We start from the raw sequence: 25,832 nt of genomic DNA, 5'->3' as shown, positions 1-25,832 counted from the left end.
TGTTCGGTCCGCTAAATTCAACAGTTTGTTTTGAATTGAAATCTTCTTCAATCCCTGTTTTTATCTACTCGGATTTGTGGCCGGCGTGGAAAAATCAGAGCGGGAAAAACTCCGTCTGAAACTTACAATTCACTCAATCGCCAGCTTGTTCGGTCACCCCACTAAACGAGAACATGGAAGACAGGTCAAGGCTAGAAAAGAGATGCTTGTAGGTTTTCAGCTACTTTGAATCAAACGAACACAACAGCAAAGAAGCAAATCATGAAGGCAAGCAAAAACCAAAATATTTCAAAGAACTTATAGTCTTGCTTTATCTCCATCATTGGGAAGGCACGAAAGGCCAACATCATAAATACTTCGAAATTGAAAGACATTTCATGTTTAAAAGGTCTGAAGAGGGCTTTAAAATTCTTGGACTATGCAAAATTGACTAAATTTAAGCCTTGTCGTATGAAAATCGGCGTTAAATACGCCAATCGATTTATTATGTTTTCTGGCCTTTTACTTTGTTTCCTTCCTTCTTTGGCGAGGGTTTGTAAGTTCGAGTGAACCTCTGCTAATGTGATTCCGAAGTCTTGGAAGGATCAAACAGATCTGCGAGTCCTGTGGGATCCTCGTATCCTTTAGATTCTGGCTTGGGTTTTATTTTGATCGGTGGAAGATCTTTAATCCTGATTTCGTTTTTGAACAGTTCGCCAATGTGTTTCTACAGAATAAAACACAAAGCGAAAAAATTATTATAATGACAACGTATTTGCGATAAAACTGACTCAAAAAAGTTGGTACAGAAATCAACGAAATAATTGGTATATGCACCCACCCGAAGATGTAACCATTCAAACGAGACCTTACCCTTTCATTACTGGAGTTTGCTGTTAAAATTCGGTTTAATTGGAGATCTAGGGATAGAGTTTGGGGATGAACCTCCTAAGTGTGGCACCATTTCAATGAAAACTTTTGCATAATCCCACCTCGCCCCTCAGTACTTGAGTAAGCTACTGGAATTTCTTTTAATTTAGATATTTGGACATAGAGTTAGGGGATGAAACTCTTTGGTGTGGCACCATTTCAGTGAAAGCTTTTGGATAGTATATTCAAGTGCAACGGTTCCACAACATGCTCTAAATAAATGCCTGCAAAGAAAAACAAACGTGATAAAACAGTTAAAAGTCTCACCCCAACAATACCAGACACAATTTTTTTAAACTGCTCTTTCTTTCTCTTCTCGGGAACTTCTCTTCCTTCCAAACAAGAAGCTTCAAAAGCCTGTGAAAGAAAAGAAAGAAAGCTTGAGGAACTTATTGAAAAGCAGGTGAAAATCCTGCTTGAAAGGAAAATAATTTTTCACATGCCTTTGAATTTGCCTGCGAAATAGGTGTAAAAACAATAAGAAAACTGTACCTAGACTTAACCTTCACGAGCACCTAGGTACACGCTGATGTCCATTTTGTCTTTTGAAAGATTTCACAACTAATCATTACGACTTTTAGAAGGCGGCAATCTGTCAAAGAAGGAGACTTTAACGAAAGGCGATCCAACCTTGCAAGCTTTGTACTCGTCAAACTAACCCAAAAACGTTTTACATACATGTAAATCTTCCAACGAACAGTTCGTTTGAAGGAGAAGCTGTTGAAGTGAGGAGTACTGGGGTCTCTGAAATGCGAAAAAACATTACATTAAAGGGAGCCGGCTTTTCTCTTTAAATAGGGACAAGAAACGTTAGTTACAACGCTTGAAAACGATCTTAGTTTTAAGCCTTCAAAAATGTGAATAGGAATTCTAGTGAATAAGCGCTCGTAGTTTGATGCTCACAGTCAAAGCGCTTAAAGAGGTTCTCAGGAATAAATAAAAGTTTTCCAGCAAAACCCCAATTAGTCGCAAAGCACACGGGAAGAAGAACGTGTGGCTAATTCAGATAAAACTACACTATGAGAGGTAGTGACGTACCAATATCTAAACATCTCGAGTCCTCGGAGGAACGTCCACTCACGCGTACTTTTACAAGTGTTGAACTATCGCCTCTACCCTAGGTATATCAAATCATGATTGCTAGTCCCAAGATGGATGCCTAAGGAACCCTTAAAAACCCCTTTCCACATATCCCCCGGCAAGTAAACGATAATCCGGATAAGCTAACTATTAAAAATGATTGAATTTGGAAACGCAATTGTTAAAATATATTAACAGCCTTCTTTCGTTTCTTCCTTGTCAAATAAGGACTGTTTTGCAGGTTTTGGGCGCAGGAAAACTCACCAGAAGTTCATACATATTCTGTCCAACGTAAGTCAGATATGTTTCTGTAGATCCATGGCCATGCACATGAAGACCCTGAAACAAAATGCCAATCAGATTAATCAAAACTATTACTCTATGTGGCTGGGCTTGACAGTATTGGAGAAAGTGTGTTCTAGTCTGCTTAATTTCCTGCCGTTCGTAGGTCGGTTTCATTGCTAGCTTATTTAATTGGTGGTTCGCTGACAAAGAACGAGATGTCTGCGTATTTCGTATGAAAAGTTGGATCACTCGAGGCCTCAAAACCAGCCTAACACTGCTCTTTATCCTTTCACCTTGTATCTCCACACAATCAAGAATAAATCCACAAATAAATGAATGGAATAAAAATCTCGTTCCAAGTATAAATCGCTGCTGCGATAAATTGTTCTAGCGATATATCGCTATAAAGATATCATGTAAAGTGCGCAGTACATCATTACCAATATATCGCTCCAGTGAAATGTCGCTTCGACGATTTAATGCTGAGCCAGGGATACGTCATTGCGATATATCGCTATAATGATATATCGCCCGAGCGAATTTTGGTTTGGCGACAAACGCATGCCTTTTATATCTCGTTAAAGCGAATTTGCTACTCTACTTTGTTTAATGTGTTATAAACAATTTGTCTCTGTGGTCTCAGTGCTTCAATGAAAGTAGCACTAAATGACGGCGTAGTAAAAAACATCATCGTACTCAAAGAAGCCCAATAACCTGTTTCGAAACATAACGAGTTGAAGTTTCCTTCCGCTGTAAAATCGACCAAACAAGCAGACAATGCCCACCTTTAAGACCTGAGAGAACAGCTGTTCGACTACAGAATCAGCAATCCGTGAACCCGCCTGACTGCTTAGCATTATAACCTACAAAAATGATGAAACCATACAATTGTCCAAGAAACTGTTGAAAAATTAATATTTGTATCCAAGTGCCATCGAAATTTTGAGGATAACAGACTTACACCCTGATTTAATTTAAAGGAAACGAAAAGCATAGCCCCTAATTTCCTTTACTTTTCTTCTCGACTGTTGAGGCTGTACAGGAGTAACAAGTAAGGGACAGACAAAGGACATCACCATTCTCAATTCCTAAACAATTCACTCTTGTTATGAGCTGAAGGCAGCCTTACCTCCTTGAGGAAAGTCGTTGCAAGTCGTGTAGCCTTGTGGCAGACAGCAGAGTCCGGCCAGGTCAAACAGGCAAAAACTGTGATCAGCATCTGCATGTTGACACTCTAAAATTCACATAAAAACCACAGAATATTTAGAAGTTTACTAGTTTCTTTTGTTTTGGTTTGCTTCGTTTGTTCGTTTGTTAGTTTGTTAGATAGTTTGTTTGTTATTTCCTATAACAGCCCTCTAGTCTGTAATCTTAAAATTTACAAATGAAGATAGCTACACTTCCTGTAGAATTTCTAAACTGAACTCCGAGTAACATTTTTTCTGCGTTCATTTCCAGGAATATTTACCAGAAATGGTAAAAAAACAAACAAAAAAAAAAACAAAAAAAAACACATCAACTAATTAATCTCACGAAACTCAGCTTTCTTTTTTACCTCTGTCCTGAGAAGAATGAATCCCAGCGATCCCATCCTGACATTGTATGGATCTATACCTACAAAGAAAATCAAAACGGTGTGCCAACTTCATGACCTCGCAGCCCACAACTGGTCACCTTAGAGCCTTTAACATCTTGCACTTTGTACGAAACATTTACATTGAACTCTGGGTACCTTTCATTTCTTCTTCTTCTGTGACCTCCATTCTTGACGAGTCATCGCTTTCCCTGTTTACTATACACGCCAGAGCTAAAATGGAAAACATGAATCCAGTTCTGCAGTTGGCATTGGGGAAAAAGCTGACTAGCCAAGCGGTGAAAAGGAAAACTTATTAAAAGTAGCTGAAATTCACGTGAGTTAAATAAACGACCACATCAGCACTTACTGAAGACATCCAAGTAGTCCTTGCTAATGATCGACACCAGCTGATCTTCTATAATCTCTTTTGATTCCAAGTTGACTTCCTCATCTGCAGCTTCCGTGCTGTGGGTTAAAAAATACAGAATACAGCTCACAAGAGAACCTATCGGCGAGTTTAAATATTAAAAGAAATACCTTTTAACTCGTAATACTTCCCTACAACGAAGAGGCTTCGTCGCAGTCGCAGAGAATCTCTTTTTTACGGAATAAAACCTTGAAGTATTCGTTTTCCAGTGTAAAAAGCACCCAAAAGATCACTGATGATAGCGAATGACCAACTTGGAAAATCTATTTCAGTCTTTCAAGATCTTCAACCCGAGCGAAACTCGTTTGACATACGACGCTTCCGTTCCAAGAAAATATCAGCTTTTTGTCTATTTTTTTCCTAGTTTGAACATACGAAAGCGATCCTCGACATTGGAACGTGTGTAAGGCACAGCAGCTAGTAGCTACAATGGTCTCGCACAGTATAAACTTGACGCGTACAACAATTTAAAATCACCTCTCAGCTTGATGTTGTCGAACCATTTGCCACTGTTCCTCAAGGTGCTGAGGAGAGAACGAAAGTGACATATATTGATACTAATTAAGTACACCTTCGACTTTCCAAGCTCACGGTTCAATAACACAAATTTAAGACATTTCGAGAATTATCCTGGTTTTTTAATTCCCATAAATCAGTCGAAAGCTAGAGTCTCGCTGAAACAACTAAAGAAAAACAGCAGTGAAGATAGCTAAAAACTAATAAGATCGTCATTACTTCAACTTTCCGCGTTTTTACGTGTATGTTTTTAATTGGCTCTGAGCTACCTAATAAGCCAATTAGCGTGCACCACTTTTGATTTTCCCAGTTGCAATGGCACTAGTCACACGTCCTTGCTCAGCGTTATGACTTGATAAGTATTGGCTTTGCTTTGGGAGAACAGAATATCTTAAGCTCGCCAAGAGGTCTTACCTGAAGCATATGACCGAAAAAAGGAGACAGCACTGGGACAAGTACATTCTGATAGTCACACTGAGGGCAATGCAAGATAAACAACTTGAAAAAATTACCTGAATTGAGTTAAGGAATGCAACGGTATTACATCAAAAGAACATACAACTTGGCAATCGTATTTGCCCTGCTGGTCTCCAAACAGATATCTCATACTTATTTGAAAAGTACAAAAATTCCTCTGCAGATGATTTCCCTAACAGTTAACCTGTACTCATCAACTCCTCAAAGACCAGAGGCACTGGGACCTAGGTTCGAACAAAGACCACTCTATCTGGGCCGGGATGTTAAAAACACGAACAGATTAACTCATGAAATTAAGAGATCCTCGCAGCTAAGAACACTACTGAAACGAGTAGTTGTAAATAGGACCTGAAAAAAATTCAGGCCCGTACGGGATTTGAACCCATGACCTCTGCGATACCGGTGCAGCGCTCTACCAATTGAGCTAACAAGCCAACTGGGAGCTGGTCAATGAATTAGGCCCAAATAAACATCCAATTGAATGATGATTTTAGATATATGAAAGTTCATATATTTGCACTGCGGTGGAGAGATGAAATTAAGAGATCCTCGCAGCTAAGAACACTACTGAAACGAGTAGTTCAGTTCAGTTGGCTTATTAGCTCAATTGGCTGATTTTTTTTTTTTTCAGGTCCTATTTACAACTACTCGTTTCAGTAGTGTTCTCAGCTGCAAGGATCTCTTAATTTCATCTCTCCACCGCAGTGCAAATATATGAACTTTCGTATATCTAAAATCAGATTAACTCATGTTTAAGGTATTTTTTCTCTTTGAATCCGTACCTTTGCGGAGAGTTTTCCTAATTACATTTCAGGATTCAGTTTAGCCATACACTAAGTCAAAACCTTACAAAACTCGTGCAAACTAAACGCTTTTACAGAAGAGAAATCAGAATAAGTTACATCTTTTAATCCTGAATAAAAGCTGGGTCTCGAACTACCGGGCCCAGGAATCCGTTGTAGGCAAAACCAGAAAACAAATGAAACGATTTACGACTGCGGATGGAAAGTAACTACGGGTCCCTCTGTTTCTCTTTATATTTTTTTTTCAAAACTTCACTGAATCAAGAGCACGTAAGACCCTCTTCAAGCTCATCCCATCTAAGACTAGTTGTGTTGTTTAAGTCCTACGTGTTGATTTATTCATTTACTTATTCATTTATTTATCTGAATGAAAAGCTCTACTCGAAGAAAACATCGTTGCGAAAGGATACGCACAACAAATCTCAGTCTGTAATTCGGAACATGCTGCAGAGACTTTACGAGATTATCAACCAGGAGTTGCGCTAGTCCGGAAATACTATAGAAATCATGGCCAAGACAGACCGCAGAAAACCCGAGAGTATGGTAACTGAAATAGAGATAAAGCAAATGTCAGTTTTGTATGGAACGATACTGCGAGCAATTTTGTCGTTGTATGTAAAATTAGTAACTTTAACCCGATGAAAATTTTCCCCCTTAGGTTGTCGAAACGTAAGTCACTGCAACCGACAGAAGTCCTTTCAAGCACTACTCTCACCCAAGAGATAAGACTTCAAGTTCAAATGACGATCGTTGGAATAAAATGCAAGTGGCGTCAAAATGGAAGTAATAAGTGGAATATGAAGTTAAAAAAAGGTAAAATACAAGCCTCAAGACTTGAAGTCCAACCGGTGTTATGAGTTTATGTTAGGGAGTAATTTAATAAAAAAAAGAAGTTCTCATTTAGTTTTGAGCGTAAGGGAAAAATCTACACACTACAAGGATTCGACCACGGCTAGTTTCGATTTCCAGCCTTGATGCTCTACTCACTAGGCCATAGAAAACTCACTGGCCTAGAGCTAATTGAAGATACATTACTGGGTCATAGACAAAGTTCATATATGGCACGTGTCCTTCATACTTAGAGGATCAGCAATGTCTAAGACGCTCTAGGCAGAAGGATTGTACACAGGCTCTATCTAGCTCGGTTATCGAATGAAAAGAAAGTCAAAGTAGATTTCCTAATTTTAAGCAATGAATCTCTTCTTAAATTTCTTAGAAGTTGGCTTAGGGAAAAAACGTTTGGCGCATGATACAATCTTTTACTCACCATGAATCAGCTAAATGATATAAGAAGCCCTTTGTGACTGAAATAGGGGTTGGAACGAAGGGTGCACCGCCTTTGTCTTTGTTTTCCTGTCCCTGTGGGAGAACTGAACGGACAGAGAAAAATAGGAACAGTCTCGAGGGGATTATCAAATGACTTGATAACAATTACTGACCAAGCCTTCGATTGAGTTATTAGCCCACTTTGTTATTTATCCATTCGTTTATTTATTCACTCACCTTTTCTTTTTTAAATAATAAAAAGGGGCGAAACGAAAGAGGCCAATATCCAATAAGGTTCTTGTTTCCTGTAACATCGCGCGGCGAGATAAGTCTCGGTAAGATTATCTTAAAAAAGGCTGCCTCAGTAATTAGGTGATGGTATAAATTTCCCCAGTGCAGTTTAATATTGCGGGGTTTGCCAAAAAATCGGATCTATACTTACCATATATGGCGCTTGTATCGAGGTCGTGCATGCCAAGAGATGCTAGATACTCAGGAAAAATGGCGGCTTTGACTGATGGATTATGTATTCTGTTTACACAACTGGAATATGAAAAAATTAAAAGGGAAAATTATAGAGCTTGTGAATTCGGGAGTTGAGTGTCTTAAAAGTAAGACTGGTGTTAATGATCAGAGAGTTTCCAGATTTTGCCGACATAGATCCCACTCCAGTTTAGTGACATGGAACCAAGAATACGAAAAATTATAACCCCCAATCAGGCTCCCATTGTTCGAAGGGTGACTAACGCTATTCACAGGATGATACTCTATCCTTTGGAGAGCGCAATACGTTTTGTTAACACTTATCCACTGGAAAGCGATTTATGCAAAGGATAGCGTTTTCTGCCCTTTGAACAACTGGGCTTAAAACAGAGGCAAATATCACACCCAGCCAAAAATAATTAAAATAAAAGCAAGCAAACTGCTGACAGGGAATGAAACGTTAGGGAACAGATCAAGATTAGTCGAGAAAGAAACTCGCGTTTTTCAAAGCTCAACCTCATCGCGAAGCGAGGGAAAACCTGGGTAATACGACATTACTTTCGGCACTTAATTGAAAATTGTTTTGTTATCATGAAATTTATACCATTCAGAACCGCAAATTCTCATGATATTGAACGAAACTTCTAACAAGCAATGGCAAATGGTATTGAACTCGAGTACTCGCCGATGTCCTTAACAATCAAAACTGAAATTTCCATGTATATTGAGTGATCATCGATCACTGCAAATCTGGAAGGGGGAAGTAAATAGAAACGCTCTAGATTTTTCCGATTAGTCCTTGATTAACTCAGACCATCGTAAATTCCTGCCATTTCGAGTCTAACGCTAAAACCACGACTAACGATTACCAACATGAACTTCAAATACAAACTCTGTTTTGCTGTTTTCCTACTTCTCAGTTTTTTTTTTCAATGCAAATACAAGTTCATCATAAATCGATTTTTTATGGAATCATTTGCTGTCGAATTGTTTTCATTTTTTCTACCACTGAACATAACGCAATGTTGTCAGCCCCATAGTTCCACAGAGATCGCGCCAGAAACAGATGAGACACCTGGTTATAAGACACTGGTGAAAGTATAACAAGAAAGAGTGCAGCCCCGTCCACACTAAGCTGAATAAATTTAGAGATGCATCTACAACTTTCCTTAATAATCAGTAAAAACCATCCCGAGGAAAAAAAATCTTCCCTAAAACGCACTGAAAAGTGAATACAATACGAAAGACCAGTTTTGTTTTAGGAATGGACAAAAAAGAATTTTGAAAACCGAGCCTTTTAAAACGATAAGGTAATTCTGTCCATAAAATTAGCTCCTTTCAGTGCATAAGGATATGTTCAACCACTTCTGCCACTGATGATCACTTTGGCGAGGACCGAAAACACCGTTATCCAATGTGGATACACCTTAAGAGTAAAAACCCCGTCTTTAAATTGATTCAGCGTGGTGTGAACGGTACCTGAGACAGCGTTTGTACTTACTTTGCTAGCAGGATTATATTGCCGAGTAACGGTATGACATGAGATGCACATGGATTGTGCACATAAGGAGTTCCATTAGGCATCGACCCAATGGACAGCCCCTCACCGGCCGCCGCCGTCTGTACAGAAACAAGTTATAACCGGTTTATAACAGACGTACAATGACCAGTGAGTACTTTGGAAATATATGTGGTTGAGTGAATTTAGGTTGATTCCCTACTGATAAAACTAGCCAAGTTCCTCCCTTACAGGGGGTAAGTCTCTAAAGAAACCTGTGGTGCTACGTCGGTGTGAGAGTATAACAGTATATATAATAATATAACAGTATATCAACTCAGTTCAACTGAGTTGATAACGTAAATTGGCCACCGGAAAGAGTTTCAAAGCTGACGATTTGAGTGTAAGGCCTTCGTTAGAGCGTGGGACGAAAGGCTGAAGCTGGAAACGTCAGCTTTGAAACTCATTACGGAGGCCAATTTACGTTATCAACTCAGTTGTTAATATTAAATTACCGCGTTCCTTCCTACCTACTTACGAAATGCACAGAAGATGGTGTGCCCAGTAATGTAAGCTATATTGTAGAAGACTTCATTTTCTTTTAAATTGAGTATTAAGAACAAGACTAGGACTAGGACAGAGTGCTCTGGCAAGGGACATTCAGTTTTCATATACACCATCAAGAAGTAGCTTTTTCAGTTTGGCAATTCCTTCTAAATGTAACCATACTTAGGCGAATGACATACGGTGAACGGTAAGAGTTGAACTCGTACTGTTTACATTTCAACAAAAATTGACAACATTTGCAATTGTTGCGAATTGGAAACACTTTTCGTTGTTTAGATCTGTCTTGGGGAGAGATGAAAGGAAAATCAAGGGAGACTTTTTCACTAGCACTCGCAATGAACGTGGTTTTGAGTCTTCTTAATGTGACGCCTTCAGACTTAGAGAGGGATACGTCTAAAATTACAATATTGAAAAGCTAGTTAAGGTGTGGTTCCCAAGAAACATATCCCACTAGTGGTAATGTAGAGTAAAATGATGCGCTGAAGTTATTCTCGGAAAACAACAACGCCATAAGCAACACCTATTAATCCAATGAGGATGGATTTCACCCTAGGATTCTTTTTTTCTAGAGGGAGTGCAGTCTTACTTCCTCTAGAACCTAAAGATCGTCACCAATCTGATTTTTTTTCAAATAAACCGTTCGATGTTTTTCGGGAGCTCTATAGTGCAGGCAATTTGAACTCTCAAGGTTTATGGCTCTCTCTTTAGAATAAAGCGAAAAAGATAGACTGCCTTGTCAGCATTCTGTTCGTTATTTTATATGTACAGTATCTTAAAATGTAACTAAAGAAAAACTTGATATCAATACCTTGGTATTGAGCATAGCACAGCTTCGCACAACTGCCATAATGGTGGTCACAGCATACATTATCTGAAAAGAAATAAGAGTGTAAAATACTGACTTGTAGGAACAACACTAACATAGAGATCATAAACTATAAGAGAGCGCAATTTTTAATTGAGGAATGAAAGTAAAGCAGGATTGCTTTGGTTTTACTTTACTACTTAATACGATTGGTTTAGAAAGCTTTCGCCACACTCTCAACTAAAACAAATCGTAGCTTCGTCTAAGCTCTATTTCTCGGACCCCGCCTTTGAGCCTCACGAAATAGGTTCGAGGAGGAGCGCGGGCTCATTTTCTGAACAGCCACTGCTAATGGAGCATAGACTTCGTCGGTCGTGTTTTTTTCTTCGCATGAAGTCAGCAATGTGAATTTATTTTTAGTTCTCATCGGTGCCTTGCCACGTATCACTTTTCCCTGATTGGCTGTAGTGAGTGCGCTGGTAAGTTAGTTTCGTTCTATAGCTGAACGTGATCTTAGAACAGCAGCCCTTCCATCACAACACAAAGATTTGTGCTGGCTGACAATTCCAAATCTAAATAAACATGGAATGCAATCAAATACCTGAAATCTTCTTCCCCTTAGCTCATCTGAAAGTTAAACGAAACCATAAAATCAGCAAATTCAAAATCTTTAAACACAAATATGAAACATGTTTGGGTATTTTAGCGCGAGTTTCGTGCGTTCCCGCGGGTACAGTTTTCGAAAGAATTCCACACGCTCGACGCACGCGCAAAGCTGCCATGCATTCGTTTTAAATTTATACTTTCGTATTTTTTACCGTGTAGCATGTACGCTATACTCTGTGGGAGGTCAAAAAGTAAATTGGAAATTGAATTAAGCTGCCAGATGGACAAAAATGAAAGGAGAACTGAACTGATACGTACCGTTTTGAAAATAGCCTGATGGATCTTGGTCCATTCCAATAAATGAAACAAAATTCTCCGGAGATGAGATGGCCCTACATAGAAAAAAAGGCATAACATCAAATGTACATTTTAAAGAATTTATGTTGAGTTTTTTGCGAGGGTCAGACAGTATCGTCTATCAGTAGAGTGCAGTCTCAATGGAACCGTTTTTTCACGTAGAAAATTACTGAGCTTAGAATAAACCAAGGGAGAAAGATTGCAGACGATGGAGAATGATCTACCACGACTACGGAATGACTAGCTTGACAGTTTCGGCTAACTTTTTCAACATAGGAAAAACATGGCATAAATCCTCTGGGAAAGTCAAGATTCATCTGAAAACAAGATTATATTAAGGCACATTATATTTAGAGAAAAGGTTAAAGTCACCAGGAGCCACTGAGCTGGAGCTTATAATCACTTAAGTTAACAGTTTTCACCGGCGGGAAAACGCGAGTTACCGTGCGGTGATTGGTTTTAGTTTTGCATCTGGTTGGTTGAGAGGCTAGTGCATGTTTCCTAGACCGATCACAGAGCCAAGCCACTGAACTAGAACTTATAATCACTTATGTTAACAAATTTTACGGGCAGAAAAACTTGAGTAACTATGCGGTGATCGGTTTTAGTTTTGAATCTGATTGGTTGAGAGGCTGGTGCTTGTTTCCTGGACCAATCACGGAGCGAAGCAAAGCAAAACATCGGACGATAAATCAGAACTCGCTCTACAATAATTTGCTACTCACCCTTGTATTTTTTCACCCAGCCACATTTCTCTGACGGGAGTTAACAGCTGAACGAGGAATTCATTTTGCTTTTCTTTGCTTAGCTTATTGCTAAAAATCAAGAACCGAAAAAGAGAGAGGAAATACTTATCAGCTACAAGCAAAGAGAAACCCGGAGGAAATTATCAAAGCTTATACTTTAGTTGAAGGAACAAATTATATTTAATGCAGATGAAACACTGACAGTTTCCCAGTTTATTGCTAAAACATCGAGACCAGAAAAAAAAACAACGACTACACGAAAAATACAACAAAGACACACATGTTCGCCAGGCCAACACTTGTCGCGTACATGTAAAGAGCAGCAGAGATTCTGGCCTGAAGGAAATTACAAAAGCTGATACTTAAGCTTAACGTAACGGTTTCACTCGAAGCACATTGAAACCTTAAACAATTTTATTGAAAAAAAAAATTCGAGTGGGTACGAACTGAGCCATTACGATAACTTCAGGTCGGTTTTATGTAGTCATACACTACTTTAACGCCTGAGCACAAATTCGAGGATTTGGGGAAACTTGTTGCATTCCTTTGAAATGTCGGGTTTCTTGTATAGCAACATTGAAAGGCATCAATACCTGGCAATAACCAATGCTTCTGTTAAAGTGCATCTGTCTTTCACGGGAACCAGCTCACCAACAAACAACGACTGTATATGCTCTTTAAGGGCATCAAATACTGGCTGGAAGACATTAAATACATCCAGAGCTTACTAAGCTATAAATAAATTCGTTCACGGAAAAATGTTGTTTCTCAGCTTGCTAAGCTAATTTACTAGTACTGACAAAGTTTCCGCCGGACAGACAGCAGTGCGCACTCTTACTTTAACAATAAAATTAATTCCTCACCACCAGCAGCTCCCCGAATTCTTTACAAATCTTTATTATTGCGCCACAAGCGTGACGGCGAGCATGAAGAACATCAGGACTCCAAGGACCCTGGAATCACAGCAAGGAGGGTGAGCAACACTTAAATTTCTACGTGCACAAGCAATAAAATTGCCATCTTGCTTGAGCACAGAATGCTTCTCAGGCATTACCAGTCATGCTGTCAAGTAAATCAGCAAGGAGGTCGGTTCAAATTTTCACTTGTTTAAAATTTTTCAGACAAGTTCAAGTGTTACTTTCCTTTCTCTCAGATTCTGATAACGCAAAAAAAACAAAAACAAAAGGAAAAAAGCACTATGAAAAATAACAGTCAACTTCATTGAAAAATTCTAAAAATCAAGAACAACATTGAAACAAAATAAACACAAGTACCTTGGGTTCACCTGTTGTGTTGAACAGTACAACTTGAAACATCTAAAAGAACAAAGTTTAAGAACTTTTAAATGTCCTATATTCCAATGCTGCTCTAGTAATGTTACGGATTTTCATCCGATTCAGGCATGAATTTTTCAGGCTTTGTTATCTCAACAACTACAGCACGTTGTAAAAAGAATTGATCGATTGGCAACTTGACTCTACAACTGACAGAGGCTCTAAATTACAAGAAAAACGATTGAACATTCGTTTATCAACTTAAATGTATTTACGTTCAAAGAAATCTGTTTTTTTAGCTACAGGATTTAAGTTGCTGACTTCTGTATGTATGATCTGCTCTGACGTAGGACTAACATTCAAAACGTCATTTATAGAAAATTCGTTACGGTGGCTCGTGTATATCATTAACCCGGTTGATAAAACCTTTTAATCTCGTTTAATTTAAGCCTGTCAGGGATTAAAAAAATGCATCTTTATCCCAACTGATGGCGGCTGAATGTAACTCTGCTTTAGGTCACCTTTTTAAGCACTTCCATCAACAAGTCTTTGCTGTATTTCAGGAATGGATAAAGAGCTTGAATAGCATCTGTCACACTTGACAAAATGTCAGGAACCTGATGAAAATGAACACAAAAACTCAGTCCGCGGTTGTTCAAAGGGTAGATAACGCTATCCAGTGGATAGCGTTGCTGTCCGGTGCATAGTGCAGTACGTTTTCTTAACAGTTATCAGTTAAGAACTGGGCCCGAAACCTTAAATGTGACGTCATATTATAAGTTGACTTTAAGCCTATCTAGCCTCTTAGTATAACTTAATTTATTCTTACCTTTGAGTCAACATTCAAAGTAGCCTGGATGCATTCTCTGACCAATTCAACAAATGTCACAGACGTCCCACGGAACGTCACCTGGCTGTGAATGATCTCCTGGAGAAAAAAATTACACACAGTGTTATATGCTTTAGAGCTTATATGAAGGCGAAGGTTACTTCATTTTATTGTATTTTAAGGTCTGAGGTTCGATTCCTCATGGGGACTCTTTGTCCCACGCTCAAGACAAGACGATAAAAATATTTCTCCATATCTTCACTGAACTCAAAACTTACTATCTCTCTTATTCTATTTACAAAAAAATGACGCTATCGACATGGCTGATCCTAACAGTACGCAGGATGCGTGTCATATGAACTTTGCAATGGGCCGCGCTCGCCATAGAGTCTCTGAGACTCAGTGGTAGAGCATCGGGACGCGGACCCAGAATTCTTTGTCCCGCGCTCGTAACAAGACGAATTTAATTATTATATTAATTCTCCGTCAATTTTTCTGGAATACACACAGTATACACACTGTGTATTTCCAAGTCGTAGTGCTGCCGGTTATTTAAAGCTTGGAACTTTTTAAAGTTGTTTTCACCTAACCTCATAATTGTCTACTTTAAAGAATCTTGACATCACTGCATCCAAGTAACGAGTAAGTCCATCCCATTCTTGTATCATCTTCTCTGTTTCTTGTGCACTGACTAAAAAAAAACAACAGCAGCAATGAAATACGCACACAAACAAACAAACAAGAAACAAACATCATCAGAGCTGGAAACTTAGGCCGTCCAAACGTCTGGGATGAATAAATTTTCCACTCGGACAAGAAATAATTTCACTCGTCCGATCGCACTGCCAAAAAAGCAAACATTTTTTTATTACCCAACTTTGGACATGCAGTAAATCCTTTTTTAATATTTGACACCTTTTCGGCCTAAAAAAATAAGTACCGCTTACAGAGAGTCGACTAAATTTCATTTTGTGTATGTTATATGTGCTAGCATCAATTTTCAAGTGGATTCCACTTCTTACCCAGGTTTTCCGGACAAGTAAGCATGTGATCCGGGCAAGTAAAATACGTGTTGCAGTTGTTCGACGGGGCATGTGAGTTGAAAAGAAAGTCTCTTGCCCTGATCATTTATTTTGAATTTAGAGTCACCTAATGTCAAAGATATTCGCTTGGCCAGAATTTCATTTTCATTTGAAATCGTATGTTAGCTTCTGCTTTAAATACTGTGCAAGCAAACCACTTCACCGAGAGCTAATTTGGGATAATAGCTTGTGGTCATCCAGGAGAGGTTTGGTCTGTTCTCAGCGCTGCACGACCCGCGTTTCACGCCCAAAAAATATTTGAGACGAGTTCGAATGGTTTGCAAAGAGTCTAATAGCGCTGGATTTCCTTGAAGATATCTCGTCGGTTCCCAAAGCTCAGGGCCTCATAATGTCATAATTTCATAATTCTGGGCGAAGAACCACTCACGCCGAAGCGCTTGTAATGAGGTCTCGCTCACGTGCTGAGGAGGTTGGAATGTAATAACTGATGAAAGTTTTATCCAAAAATAGGATTGAACCATACTTTTGACATCAGGTGCTGGGGTTTGTGTCACCCTCTGTAATAACCAGTCAGCTCCGTAAAGGAAAGTAGCCACAGGGTGCAGCATTGTTAAGTGACGTATGATGTCCATGACCTCTCCCCTCACCTCTGAAACATGACATGGCAGCATGGAACAGTAAGCATCATAAACGGGCTTAAACGTATACACTGTAAATAGAGACAGAGGCAAAACCAGTGCCCATGGGTACTCGAACTGGGTGCGAATCGACTGAATTTGGATACGAAACGACTGTGGGTACGAAACGACAGGATACCCTTGCTCACGTGTGCTACGTTGTCATGTGAACACTTCCACTGCGAAATGGCAGCAGTTTTTAAATTCTGAGCATCTGTTTTCCTTTCATTAGGCTTTAAAGCCAAATCATAAAAGCTAACTTAGGTTTTCGTTTGCAAAGAAGTTTCTCAGAATCCCTTCCAATCATATATTCATTTCTTGCTCAGTGGAGCCGAAAGTTGCAGACAAATGAAAGTTTGGAAAATGTTGGTTAAATTAAAATTATTCTCAATTTTATATTTTTTTAATTCTGTCAAGCCAACATTCATTTTTAATTCAACTACTGAAAGGATAACAGTAAATACTTACGGCCATTCACAGACGTAAATTCTCTCTCACTGTTGAAATCTTCTCTGTTAAAAACACTCCCTGGTGAGTCTTCCTCTTCAGGGTGACCAACCTTAAAATGTCATTTATGAGACTTGTTCAGTAAAAGTACTCTTAATTTATTTTCATGAAATTTGTTTGTTGACCCATATTCCCAAAATCTGATGGGCAACTTTCCTTGTTACTGAACACTTCTTTGTACATCATTTAATTTTAATAGTGTGATTTTTGATAGAGTCTGAGAGTCTCTTAACCAAAACTAGAGTGGTACAGACAGTCAATCAATGAGAACTCCAAACAAGAAAAGGGTATGAAGAGTGGAAAATTGGAAGTTCCAAATGACTAGTTTTTTTCCATTTTTATTTGATTGCAAGTTAGGGTGGTTTTCTAGAACAATCACAGAGTCCAGTGAAGCAAACACAATAAAATATCACACTACTTTAGACATGCAGATGAAAATATATCTAGAAGAGAATTTGCTCTTACAACGTAAATAGACAGGACAGCCTTCAGCTCAGGGGTCAATGTCTGCCCAATCACATAACTGCATTACTAGGTAATGTTTGAACTTGTGGAGGAAAGTAAAAGGTGCATTGACAGTAGGATTTATCCCTTATAGATGATAATTCAGGAGTAACTGTTAAAAATTGCAGTACGGGAATTATGAAACAGATGATAAAGTGTTAACCTGCTTGTAAAAATAATGTATGAACACCAGCTCAAATAAAACCAACAAATGCAATACCTAATCATTATATTACAAGCAAATTGTTCACCTTAAAAAGCTTAGCTTTGGCAATATCCAATAGCGATGGGAAAACTGCTTGGAATGTTGTGTCCATAGAAATCACAGGACTTCTTAATAGTGTGAGCCAGAGGCCATTTGCTAAGTGCGGCAAGGTCTGTAAAGAACAAGGTCAATGGTTTTAATCAAATGAACACGGATTCCCACATTTTAACATGGGTATGCAGTTTATATTTAAAAAAAGGTTCAGTGCCTCCATTGTGCACATGAGGTTTGAGGCATTTCCCCAGACACTGCAAAAGTCAGCACAGGAGCCTAGCTCCCAACATTGCCGGGGCTTCTCCCAGTTTTCCCAGCATAATGTGGCAGCCAAGAAGAGTGTTACTTATTCCCATGAAGAGGATGTTAGTCCATCATAAACTACTTTGGACAAAATATACATGTACAAGAAACCCTTCATACACTACATAGGTGGAGAGAACCAATTTACATAAGAGGAAAGTTATTTTCTCATAATGACAAAAAATACATCAACAAAACAACTACTTCAGACAGGGATCACACCCGCAAAAAGCAAACACATCCCCAACTAATGTTGTAAAAGAAGGGGTTATTTCAAAGTTTAAGTCTTCTTAAAAAAATTTTTAACTACAGCTGAGGAAATACTGTAACCCTGGTCAAACTTTGCCCTTCTCCACCACACTCAAACTTTACATCTGAACAACCAGGAATAGTTGAGTACAGATTCCAATATTGTTAATGATTTTCCTTGTATTCTGTTCCTTTATCACATCAACCTGCTCTTAACTCTTTAACCCTTAAACTCCCGTATCAAATTTGTAATTCTCCCTATGGTCAACAATACAATTCTTATAATGTTTGTCTAGAGGATTTAGTTTGGGATCAACTAATTCTCCCCAAATTGATATTTTTCTTTATTCTCATCACTTATCTGGCTGCTACTGTATCAATATTTTAAGGAGAAATTCTGTCTCGGTCACTCATGGGAGTTAAGGGTTAACTCCATAAGTGACCAAGACAGAATTTCTTCTCACAGTTTCAATACAATATGGAGCAGACAAGTGATGGGAATAAAGAATAACATCAATTAGGGGATCATTAGTTGATCCAATACCAAGTTCTCCATATTAACATCATAAGAATTGTATAGCAGACAGTAAGGAGAATTCCTGATGAGATCTTGGGGGTGAAAGGGTCAAAAGACTGCGTGGGCCAGTCCTGCATACTTAATCTCCTTAAAAAGAAAGTAGCAGCACATTTTCAAGTTATAATATTAATAATTATATCTAAAACTATTAGCAAATCAACGTACTAGGCTTTCATGTTTTGAAAATGCAATCATCGCTTCCAAATACTGCCTGAAGTTTGGAGGTTTCTCCTTGGGCTTGTCACTATTCTAAAAAAAAAGAGAGAGAAAAAAATTTACAGCTGCTAAGTGTAAAGCATCACTACAAGGCAATGACCAGGGAACAACCACTCATAGAATCAATCAAAAGTATGTAACCTTCATTCTGAAGATTTTTGCAAGATGTGCTTATTGACTCAAGTTCAGCATCTCATCTCTGGACATGAAAGAATCACTAGAGTAGCAAGTTTGGTGCAAATTTTACCAAAATTTTGAAGATCCAAAAATATGCAGTTGCATTTGATGAAAGCGTGCACTCGGCCTGCCTACCTTCAAACAGAGCCAAAGTTATTATCCTTGATATTTCTCACACAAACTTATTGAAACCCTATATTGATCAGGAAGGACCTCAGTTTTACAAAAAAGGGATGCTTTTTAAAAGTAATTTTGACTCTTACCCACAGGTGGAAGAGCTGCACCTCTCCAAGTGTCACAAGAACCTGGCAGAGCCTCTTAAGAAAGAGATACTGTCTCTCATCAAATTCTGCGGTAATTGATTTTCTGAGAAAATAGAGATTTGATTTTTTTAAAAAATTTAATAAATTTCCAATCATTTTTATGTCGGCAAAACTGAGTATTGTTTAAGGAATTTACACCTGCATGAACATATATTATCAAAAGATCAAGAAGCAGAAATCTCATTCTCTTATCCATTACATGTACATCATGATATCCCCTTTGGCAAGGTAAGCATGAGACAAAGAAAAAAATTCTGAGTACCAACAAGGAAACGAACAACAAACATTCAGATTCATCACTCCTGAGTACCACTGAGCCACAGAGACTATAGGCTGCTTACTGCTGAGATCAGCAATGCCAGAAGCATCATCTGTGTCAATAGAGTCAGCATTAGAATCCTCATGGGATTTGCTCAGATTTTTTAATTTGTCCTCACTTGTGATGAGACCAAAAAACACCTTTCTCCTCATCTTCATCAAGCTCAAAATCTACCATCTTCCTAATGGTTAGTGCACTGGACTATGGGGCAAGGGGTCTACGTTCAAGACCTGGCAGGCCAATGTGTTATGTTCTTGGGCAAAACACTTTATTTTCACAGTGCCTCTCTCTCTCTCCACCCAGGAGTATAAATGGGTCCTGGTGAATTGTCATGGAAGCCTGATGGAATGCTGGAAGTAAACTTGCATTCAATGGACTAGCATCCCATAAACATACACTGTACCCTCACTTGGCTTGAGCACAGACTTAACCTTCACACCCATGTTTGTACTACAAAAAAAACCCAGACATAATGACAAGGTGAAGTATTGTTAAGGGCCCAAGTAACTCAAGATAATTTTACCAAGAGAGACACAAAGTCAAAATAAATTTCAAGATTAGAAACAAATTCTCCTTACTGAGCAGCAGACAACATGACACTCATGGCATCCTCACTAAACAACTTCAACATTGGAATCCTTTGTTCGTTTTTACCCTAGAAAAGCAAATTAAACAGAACTTTCAACAAACAGAAAATTGCTCTCTGGCATGATACTTTCAAAAGCACGAAGCAAATGTAATTGATGTAATAACTTAAGGTTATATAAAGAATGACTGTTATTGCTTATTCCTTGCCTCATAATTGGACAAGTGTAATAATTACACTAATTATTATTGATATAATAATATTTATTATATATTATATTATATTATATTATATATATTATTATATATATTATATATATCATTATATTATTATATATTTATTATATATATAAATATTTATTATATTTATTATATATTATTGATATTATTCAACTCGTATGTCATTTTATCAAATAAGGTCACCAGAATGCACAAAATATGCCATGGAATTAAACTTTTGAACAGGGCATGAATACAGAGCAACAAAATGACCACACTGAAAGATCCAAACTTCCATTTTTTTTTTTTTTGTTTGTTTGTTTCCTTTGAATTTGTTTTTGTTTTTTAGGCTTGACTTTTAAAGACAAAAACTTATAAGAACTATTGAAAGAAAGATCCAAACTTCCATTTTTTTTTTGTTGTTTGTTTGTTTCCTTTGAATTTGTTTTTGTTTTTTAGGCTCAACTTTTAAAGACACAAACTTATAAGCACTATATATTTTTTTTATTGGTCACATTAAAACACTTTTCCTCTCTCCTTTGTTTTTCTCTTTTGTGTACTCCTTATGTGATTGATATGATATACAGACTAAGGCCCTAGGATGTATTTTACAAACTAAAATCTAAATGCAAAAAAAGAAAATAATAAATTGTTGCTCGTATTTTCCTTGCCCCTTAGGGCTCTGGAAAATACAACATAACTTGCAAAATATCAGTGCATATTTTATGTCAAACCATCAAATAAAGTACACAATATTAAATAAACCAATACTATTATAGTAATTACCTTTCTACTGACAATAATCAAAAGACATTCACAACTTGGTATTTTCAGTGAGTCTTCCTCCAGTAGTAAACACAACATCTGTAGTATGATACAATTCTTTATGTACAATGTTCCGAACTTCACCCAGTCTACAAATCCAGCTAATGTCAGGAGGGTCTGCTCAGCAAGTCTCTGGTGCACTGCCGCCTTAAAGAAGAGAAATTTCAAATGTGAATGAAGGTTTGAATCAATTAACCTTTTTCAGTAGTGGTGTTCTCCCCTAGTTTTAAGCACCACAGGTAAAGATATTACCAAAACATCTGAACAATCCCTTTACCTCTTGAATTTTCAATGATTTCAAGCAATTTTAGATGGTAATAAGTAGTGCTGGTACTATAGGTGGTAATTCTTATCAGAGGCCCCCTAAAAAAGGGAAACACTGCAGTACTAAAGGCACCTAATCATTAGTAGGCCCCAGAAAAGCAGGGAAAAAGAAAAGTACCAAACAATTTCACTCTCCCTCTATCCTCTACTTGCAGCCACTCACTGGCAGAATAGAAGCCTGTAATGTATCATGTAAAGCATTATTTCCATTATCTTTAATACATATACCTGATTTGAAAAGAGAAATTTAGGCATTAGAATTATTAAGGGCTCATTATTTGCTGCTTTCATCCACAAATGACTAAACACTGTATACAAAAAAACTTCTAACCTGAGCCTTGCAGCTGGTGTCCCCACTTTCAACCTGGCTCTGTGAAAAGAAACATGCGCATCAAAATAAAATCATTGATTATTATTACAAGCCAGAGTGTAAACCGAATTATTATTATTTTTATTCAAAACTAATCCTATACTGTAATCATTCTAATGATGCTGAGGCTCCTTTCAAAACTTTCAGAAGGAGAGCTTTATCACAGAGAGAAGCAGGAGCTTGTACAAAATCACTGAGGGCCAAAAAGGGAGTCATCATTTTTCTTCTAAACACACTTCCCTGCTTTAAAAAAAAACAGTGTGCATTTATTCTGTTCGAAAATCCTTGACTATTCAACACAGAAGCAAACACAGGCTTTGAAATACACCCTGGTATTTTCCACCAAGGTATTACAATATTATGCAGTGCAGTAAATAAGCATTTGTATACCATCAAAATGAATTGCATGTGCATTTTTCCCCCACTATTTTAACTTGATAGACTCTGTCTCAACCAGAAGCAGGGTTGGGGAGGGGGGTATTCAGAATTTTGCTCCTTTCTGCTACAAGTTACATACAGCTATAGCTGTCAGTTACAAAACTAGTTCAAAGATATGGGGCTCACCTTTAGACTCCTAAACCTTGCAGTATTTTGCTGCAGTGTGTCAATGAAGAAAGTGAACAAGCCATCCATGTGAGAGTGTAATTCTTGTGTAATCTGTTTCTTTCTATTGGCATGCAGATTGCTATCCATTGACATTACATCTTCTGCAAGTCGCAGAAGAACCATCAGCACCATTTCTGTTTGCACATTCTGAAGGTCAGAAAAGTGAAAGCTAGTCAGCTGATGGTGATCTGATAAGGAACATACAGCTGGCCAACCAGCCACTCCAGACCATTCTGTCCAATGTCATGATTTTAGATTCTTAAGAGAATTTTGGCAAATTCTCTCTGTGTCCTTTGGATGTGAAGAAACTTCAGAAGTTCGGAGCTACCACAACACAATGAAATACTGACACTTCCCCTTTACAGTATCTCATCACAATATCAAAAGAGTGAAATCAAGCTTATGCCTCACCCCCATTGTACAGATGTCATTGAGGTCTGGAAGCAGTGATCCCCATTTCTGTGGCCACTCCCTTTTGGTTATCTCCACCACCAGCCTTGCTAATGCTTCCTTGATGTGGAATGGTTCATCTGGCAGGGAGCCACTTCCCTGGTACAAAACACACAAATTGAACAAGAGACAATGGAAATCTTTGGACAATAAAATTTACTTTTGCATCTGAATTATATCCAAGCTTGGTTTGAGATATAAATATACATGTATAATTCCACTTAACCACATCAAAGTTAGTTTCTCCTCAGCACTTTCTAATTACTTCTTAATGACTGTACAAAAATTAATTTATAAAAAAAGAGGCTAGAGTCCAAACTCTGAAGAAATATATTAAATGTATTAAATTTGTTAAATGAACCACAACATTTGTCTAAAATAAAAACTCCGAAACTTCTTAAATTCCAAACAAAGGGGCTGCACTAACAAAAACTCAAAAACAACTAATTAAAACTCAGCCAAAATAACAACAAAAGTTCATGAAAAAAATGTCCATGTCAGTTTTCAAAAGTCAAGGTTAGAGTTCTTCTATGTGATTGGTTAATTTGTGAAGCCACATGCACCACTCATGAATACAAAAAGACTACAAAGGGGGGAGAGAAAGAGAAAAATTGTTACTTGAAATTTAAAAAACGAAAATTTTTTTTTCTACAATGACCTAAGGTGGGGCAAGGGGAACCCTCACTCTCGTTTGAAATCTTTAATTTCAAATCTTTTAACTCTCAAAGGTAAGTTTGGTGTTAATTATTAAAGCTTTAAACCTTCACATGATAAGTATAAAAAAGCAAATGAAAGCAAGTGCATTTCATCATTTATGGGCAAAGTAGTTTTTGAAATTTTTTGCAATTGTGCAAGCCATAGGACTCAAGAAAAGAGAGAAGTTACCTCCTAATTCAATAGGAAAATCTGTTTGTGCTCTAATACAAACTTGAGGGTACAGTTACCACCCCTGAGTGGACAATAATAGCAGATATTGTTTTTCAATGTACCTGTGCAAGTAAGTGAAGTGAGATCCCTTTCAATCTTGCTTGTTCATCTTCACTCATTGAATTCCAATTGAATCTGTCATTAAGACAAAAAAACAAACAAACAACAAATGTGAGAATCATCCCTGAGGAACCTTTATTTATTTTATTTAATAAATACTTATTCGGCGCAAATATCTATATGAATATATTCAGATGCGCACCTTCCTGTCTTTGCAATGGTTGCTAGAACTAGATCCCAAAAATAACTTTAAAAAAATATGACAATAAAACAGATAACTGCACAGGTTCAACTTGTCTCCCACCCTGTTCATTCCATCTTTCCCCCCCCTTTCTCCCCCTTCCCCCCCTTCCCCCACTTCCCCCCTCCAAATTCCCAAAATCCCAACTTGTCAGATGCATTGGTGCCTGAAGTACAAAACCACATTCCTAACCTCAACCAGCATTCTAAGCTCTTAGATGTATTAGAGAGCAGGCAGCTCATTTTGCATCAGGAGAATATTTCAGCCACTAAAAGGAATTCTTTGGCTTAATTGCAATGTTCTGAACCTTTTTACTTTTATAAGTATACCTCTTACTGGTCATTATCTAAATGACTTGATCTTAGAGAAGGTAGGGGATTTCTTATAACCATAAGTACAAGAGAAATATTGACTCTAAAGTAATATTAAGAATTAGCTTTACTTGACTGCATGTTCCAAAAGTTGAAGACCAGTATGTCGCACCATAGCAGAATTTTGACGATCAAACAATAGCTTGCCAACAGAAACACACAGTGGTGAGCTGGCCTTGAACTGCTCAATAAACTGAATGATGAAAACAAAACAAACAAACAAAGGATAAGTTTCACATATAAACAAACAGAATGAAACATGCAAATCCTTGGATCTTTTTTTTCTTTCTATTTTTTTCCCACTAAAATGAAACTTTATCAAATAAACAGTACCCTACACTTATGAAGCAGACACTAGCGAGGGCCCTTATATGTTTAAACACATATTTCTGCTGGTGTCACTCCTGCTTTCCATGGGAGTTTCCAGAAGAAAAAAATAGGGGCCCATGTCACTCCCTTAGGAATTTTCCATTTTTTTGGTTTGTGCTTGGAGTTGCCACATGCAAAAAGGGTGTTTATCATTTATTTATTATTATTATTATTATTTTTTGTTTATTCCTTTTTTTATTGATGTCATTTGGTCTTTGTAGGAAACAATTTGAAAACCTCTGGCAAATATGAGATTGGGGTCATGGAATTGTGTTGATTGATGGAAATATTTAGGTGGTGGATTGTGTTTTTGAGTTAGGAGGTTTGAGGGTTTAAAGGTTTGATTTGGGGAGAGATAAAAATTAAACAGTTAGCCTCCAACAGCTGGGGTCTCATTGAAATGCAATATGTTTGTGACATTTAATTCCGATCGAATTGGTTTACTCAATTCCATAAATGAAGATGTTGCTTCCTTTTCCAATTGTTTTATAAAGATATCAATATACGAGGTGTTATGGATGAAAAATCATTGGTACTCCACGTGAAAATGGTAGGCATGACCGAACCAGAAAGCTAACACTACAAGAACGAAACGAAAGCAAACTTGTTTTCTCTGCTCCAGATTATTACTTTCGCTCTCCTAAAAGTAAATTTGTGATATAAAAACACTACCTCATAAGCCTCTTTTCTTTCCTGTTGTGTAGTTAACGGATTCAGAGCCGCCTCGATAGCTTTTATCATTAGCAGCGCCACTTCCCGTTCAGCCGCCATCTTGCGGCGGGCACGCTTTCAACAAACTTTTGTGTAATGAAAATATAGTGTCCTTC

General features: G+C 37.8%; 1 protein-coding gene across 1 annotated transcript; it reads right to left on the bottom strand.

The window, feature by feature from the left end:
- Positions 1-288: 288 nt before the first annotated feature.
- LOC113682696 (exportin-5-like) lies at positions 289-25,827 on the bottom strand. Its single transcript, XM_089212888.1, has 38 exons — positions 25,678-25,827; positions 24,708-24,829; positions 24,027-24,099; positions 22,999-23,136; positions 22,546-22,734; positions 21,943-21,981; positions 21,249-21,434; positions 20,237-20,313; positions 19,280-19,382; positions 18,789-18,872; positions 17,487-17,612; positions 16,693-16,783; positions 16,071-16,196; positions 15,095-15,195; positions 14,505-14,603; positions 14,197-14,292; positions 13,676-13,717; positions 13,265-13,354; positions 12,995-13,098; positions 12,381-12,470; positions 11,617-11,690; positions 11,294-11,319; positions 10,696-10,758; positions 9,324-9,442; positions 7,782-7,882; positions 7,341-7,443; positions 6,484-6,620; positions 5,208-5,305; positions 4,755-4,801; positions 4,218-4,315; positions 4,007-4,081; positions 3,830-3,888; positions 3,404-3,508; positions 3,060-3,137; positions 2,254-2,328; positions 1,588-1,653; positions 1,177-1,266; positions 289-706 (listed from the first exon to the last, which is right to left on the bottom strand). Exons 1-38 carry the CDS (start codon positions 25,774-25,776, stop codon positions 557-559), a joined length of 3,639 nt encoding a protein of 1,212 aa, XP_089069014.1. The 5' UTR covers positions 25,777-25,827; the 3' UTR covers positions 289-556.
- Between the last annotated feature and the right edge of the window lie 5 nt (positions 25,828-25,832).

This window comes from Pocillopora damicornis, chromosome 7, assembly GCF_964200805.1.
Source record: "Pocillopora damicornis chromosome 7, jaPocDami1.2, whole genome shotgun sequence".
In the NCBI taxonomy this organism is placed as follows: Eukaryota; Metazoa; Cnidaria; class Anthozoa; order Scleractinia; family Pocilloporidae; genus Pocillopora; species Pocillopora damicornis.
The sequence above is the reverse complement of the archived record's forward strand: the minus strand, read 5'-3'. Positions and strand labels throughout refer to the sequence as shown.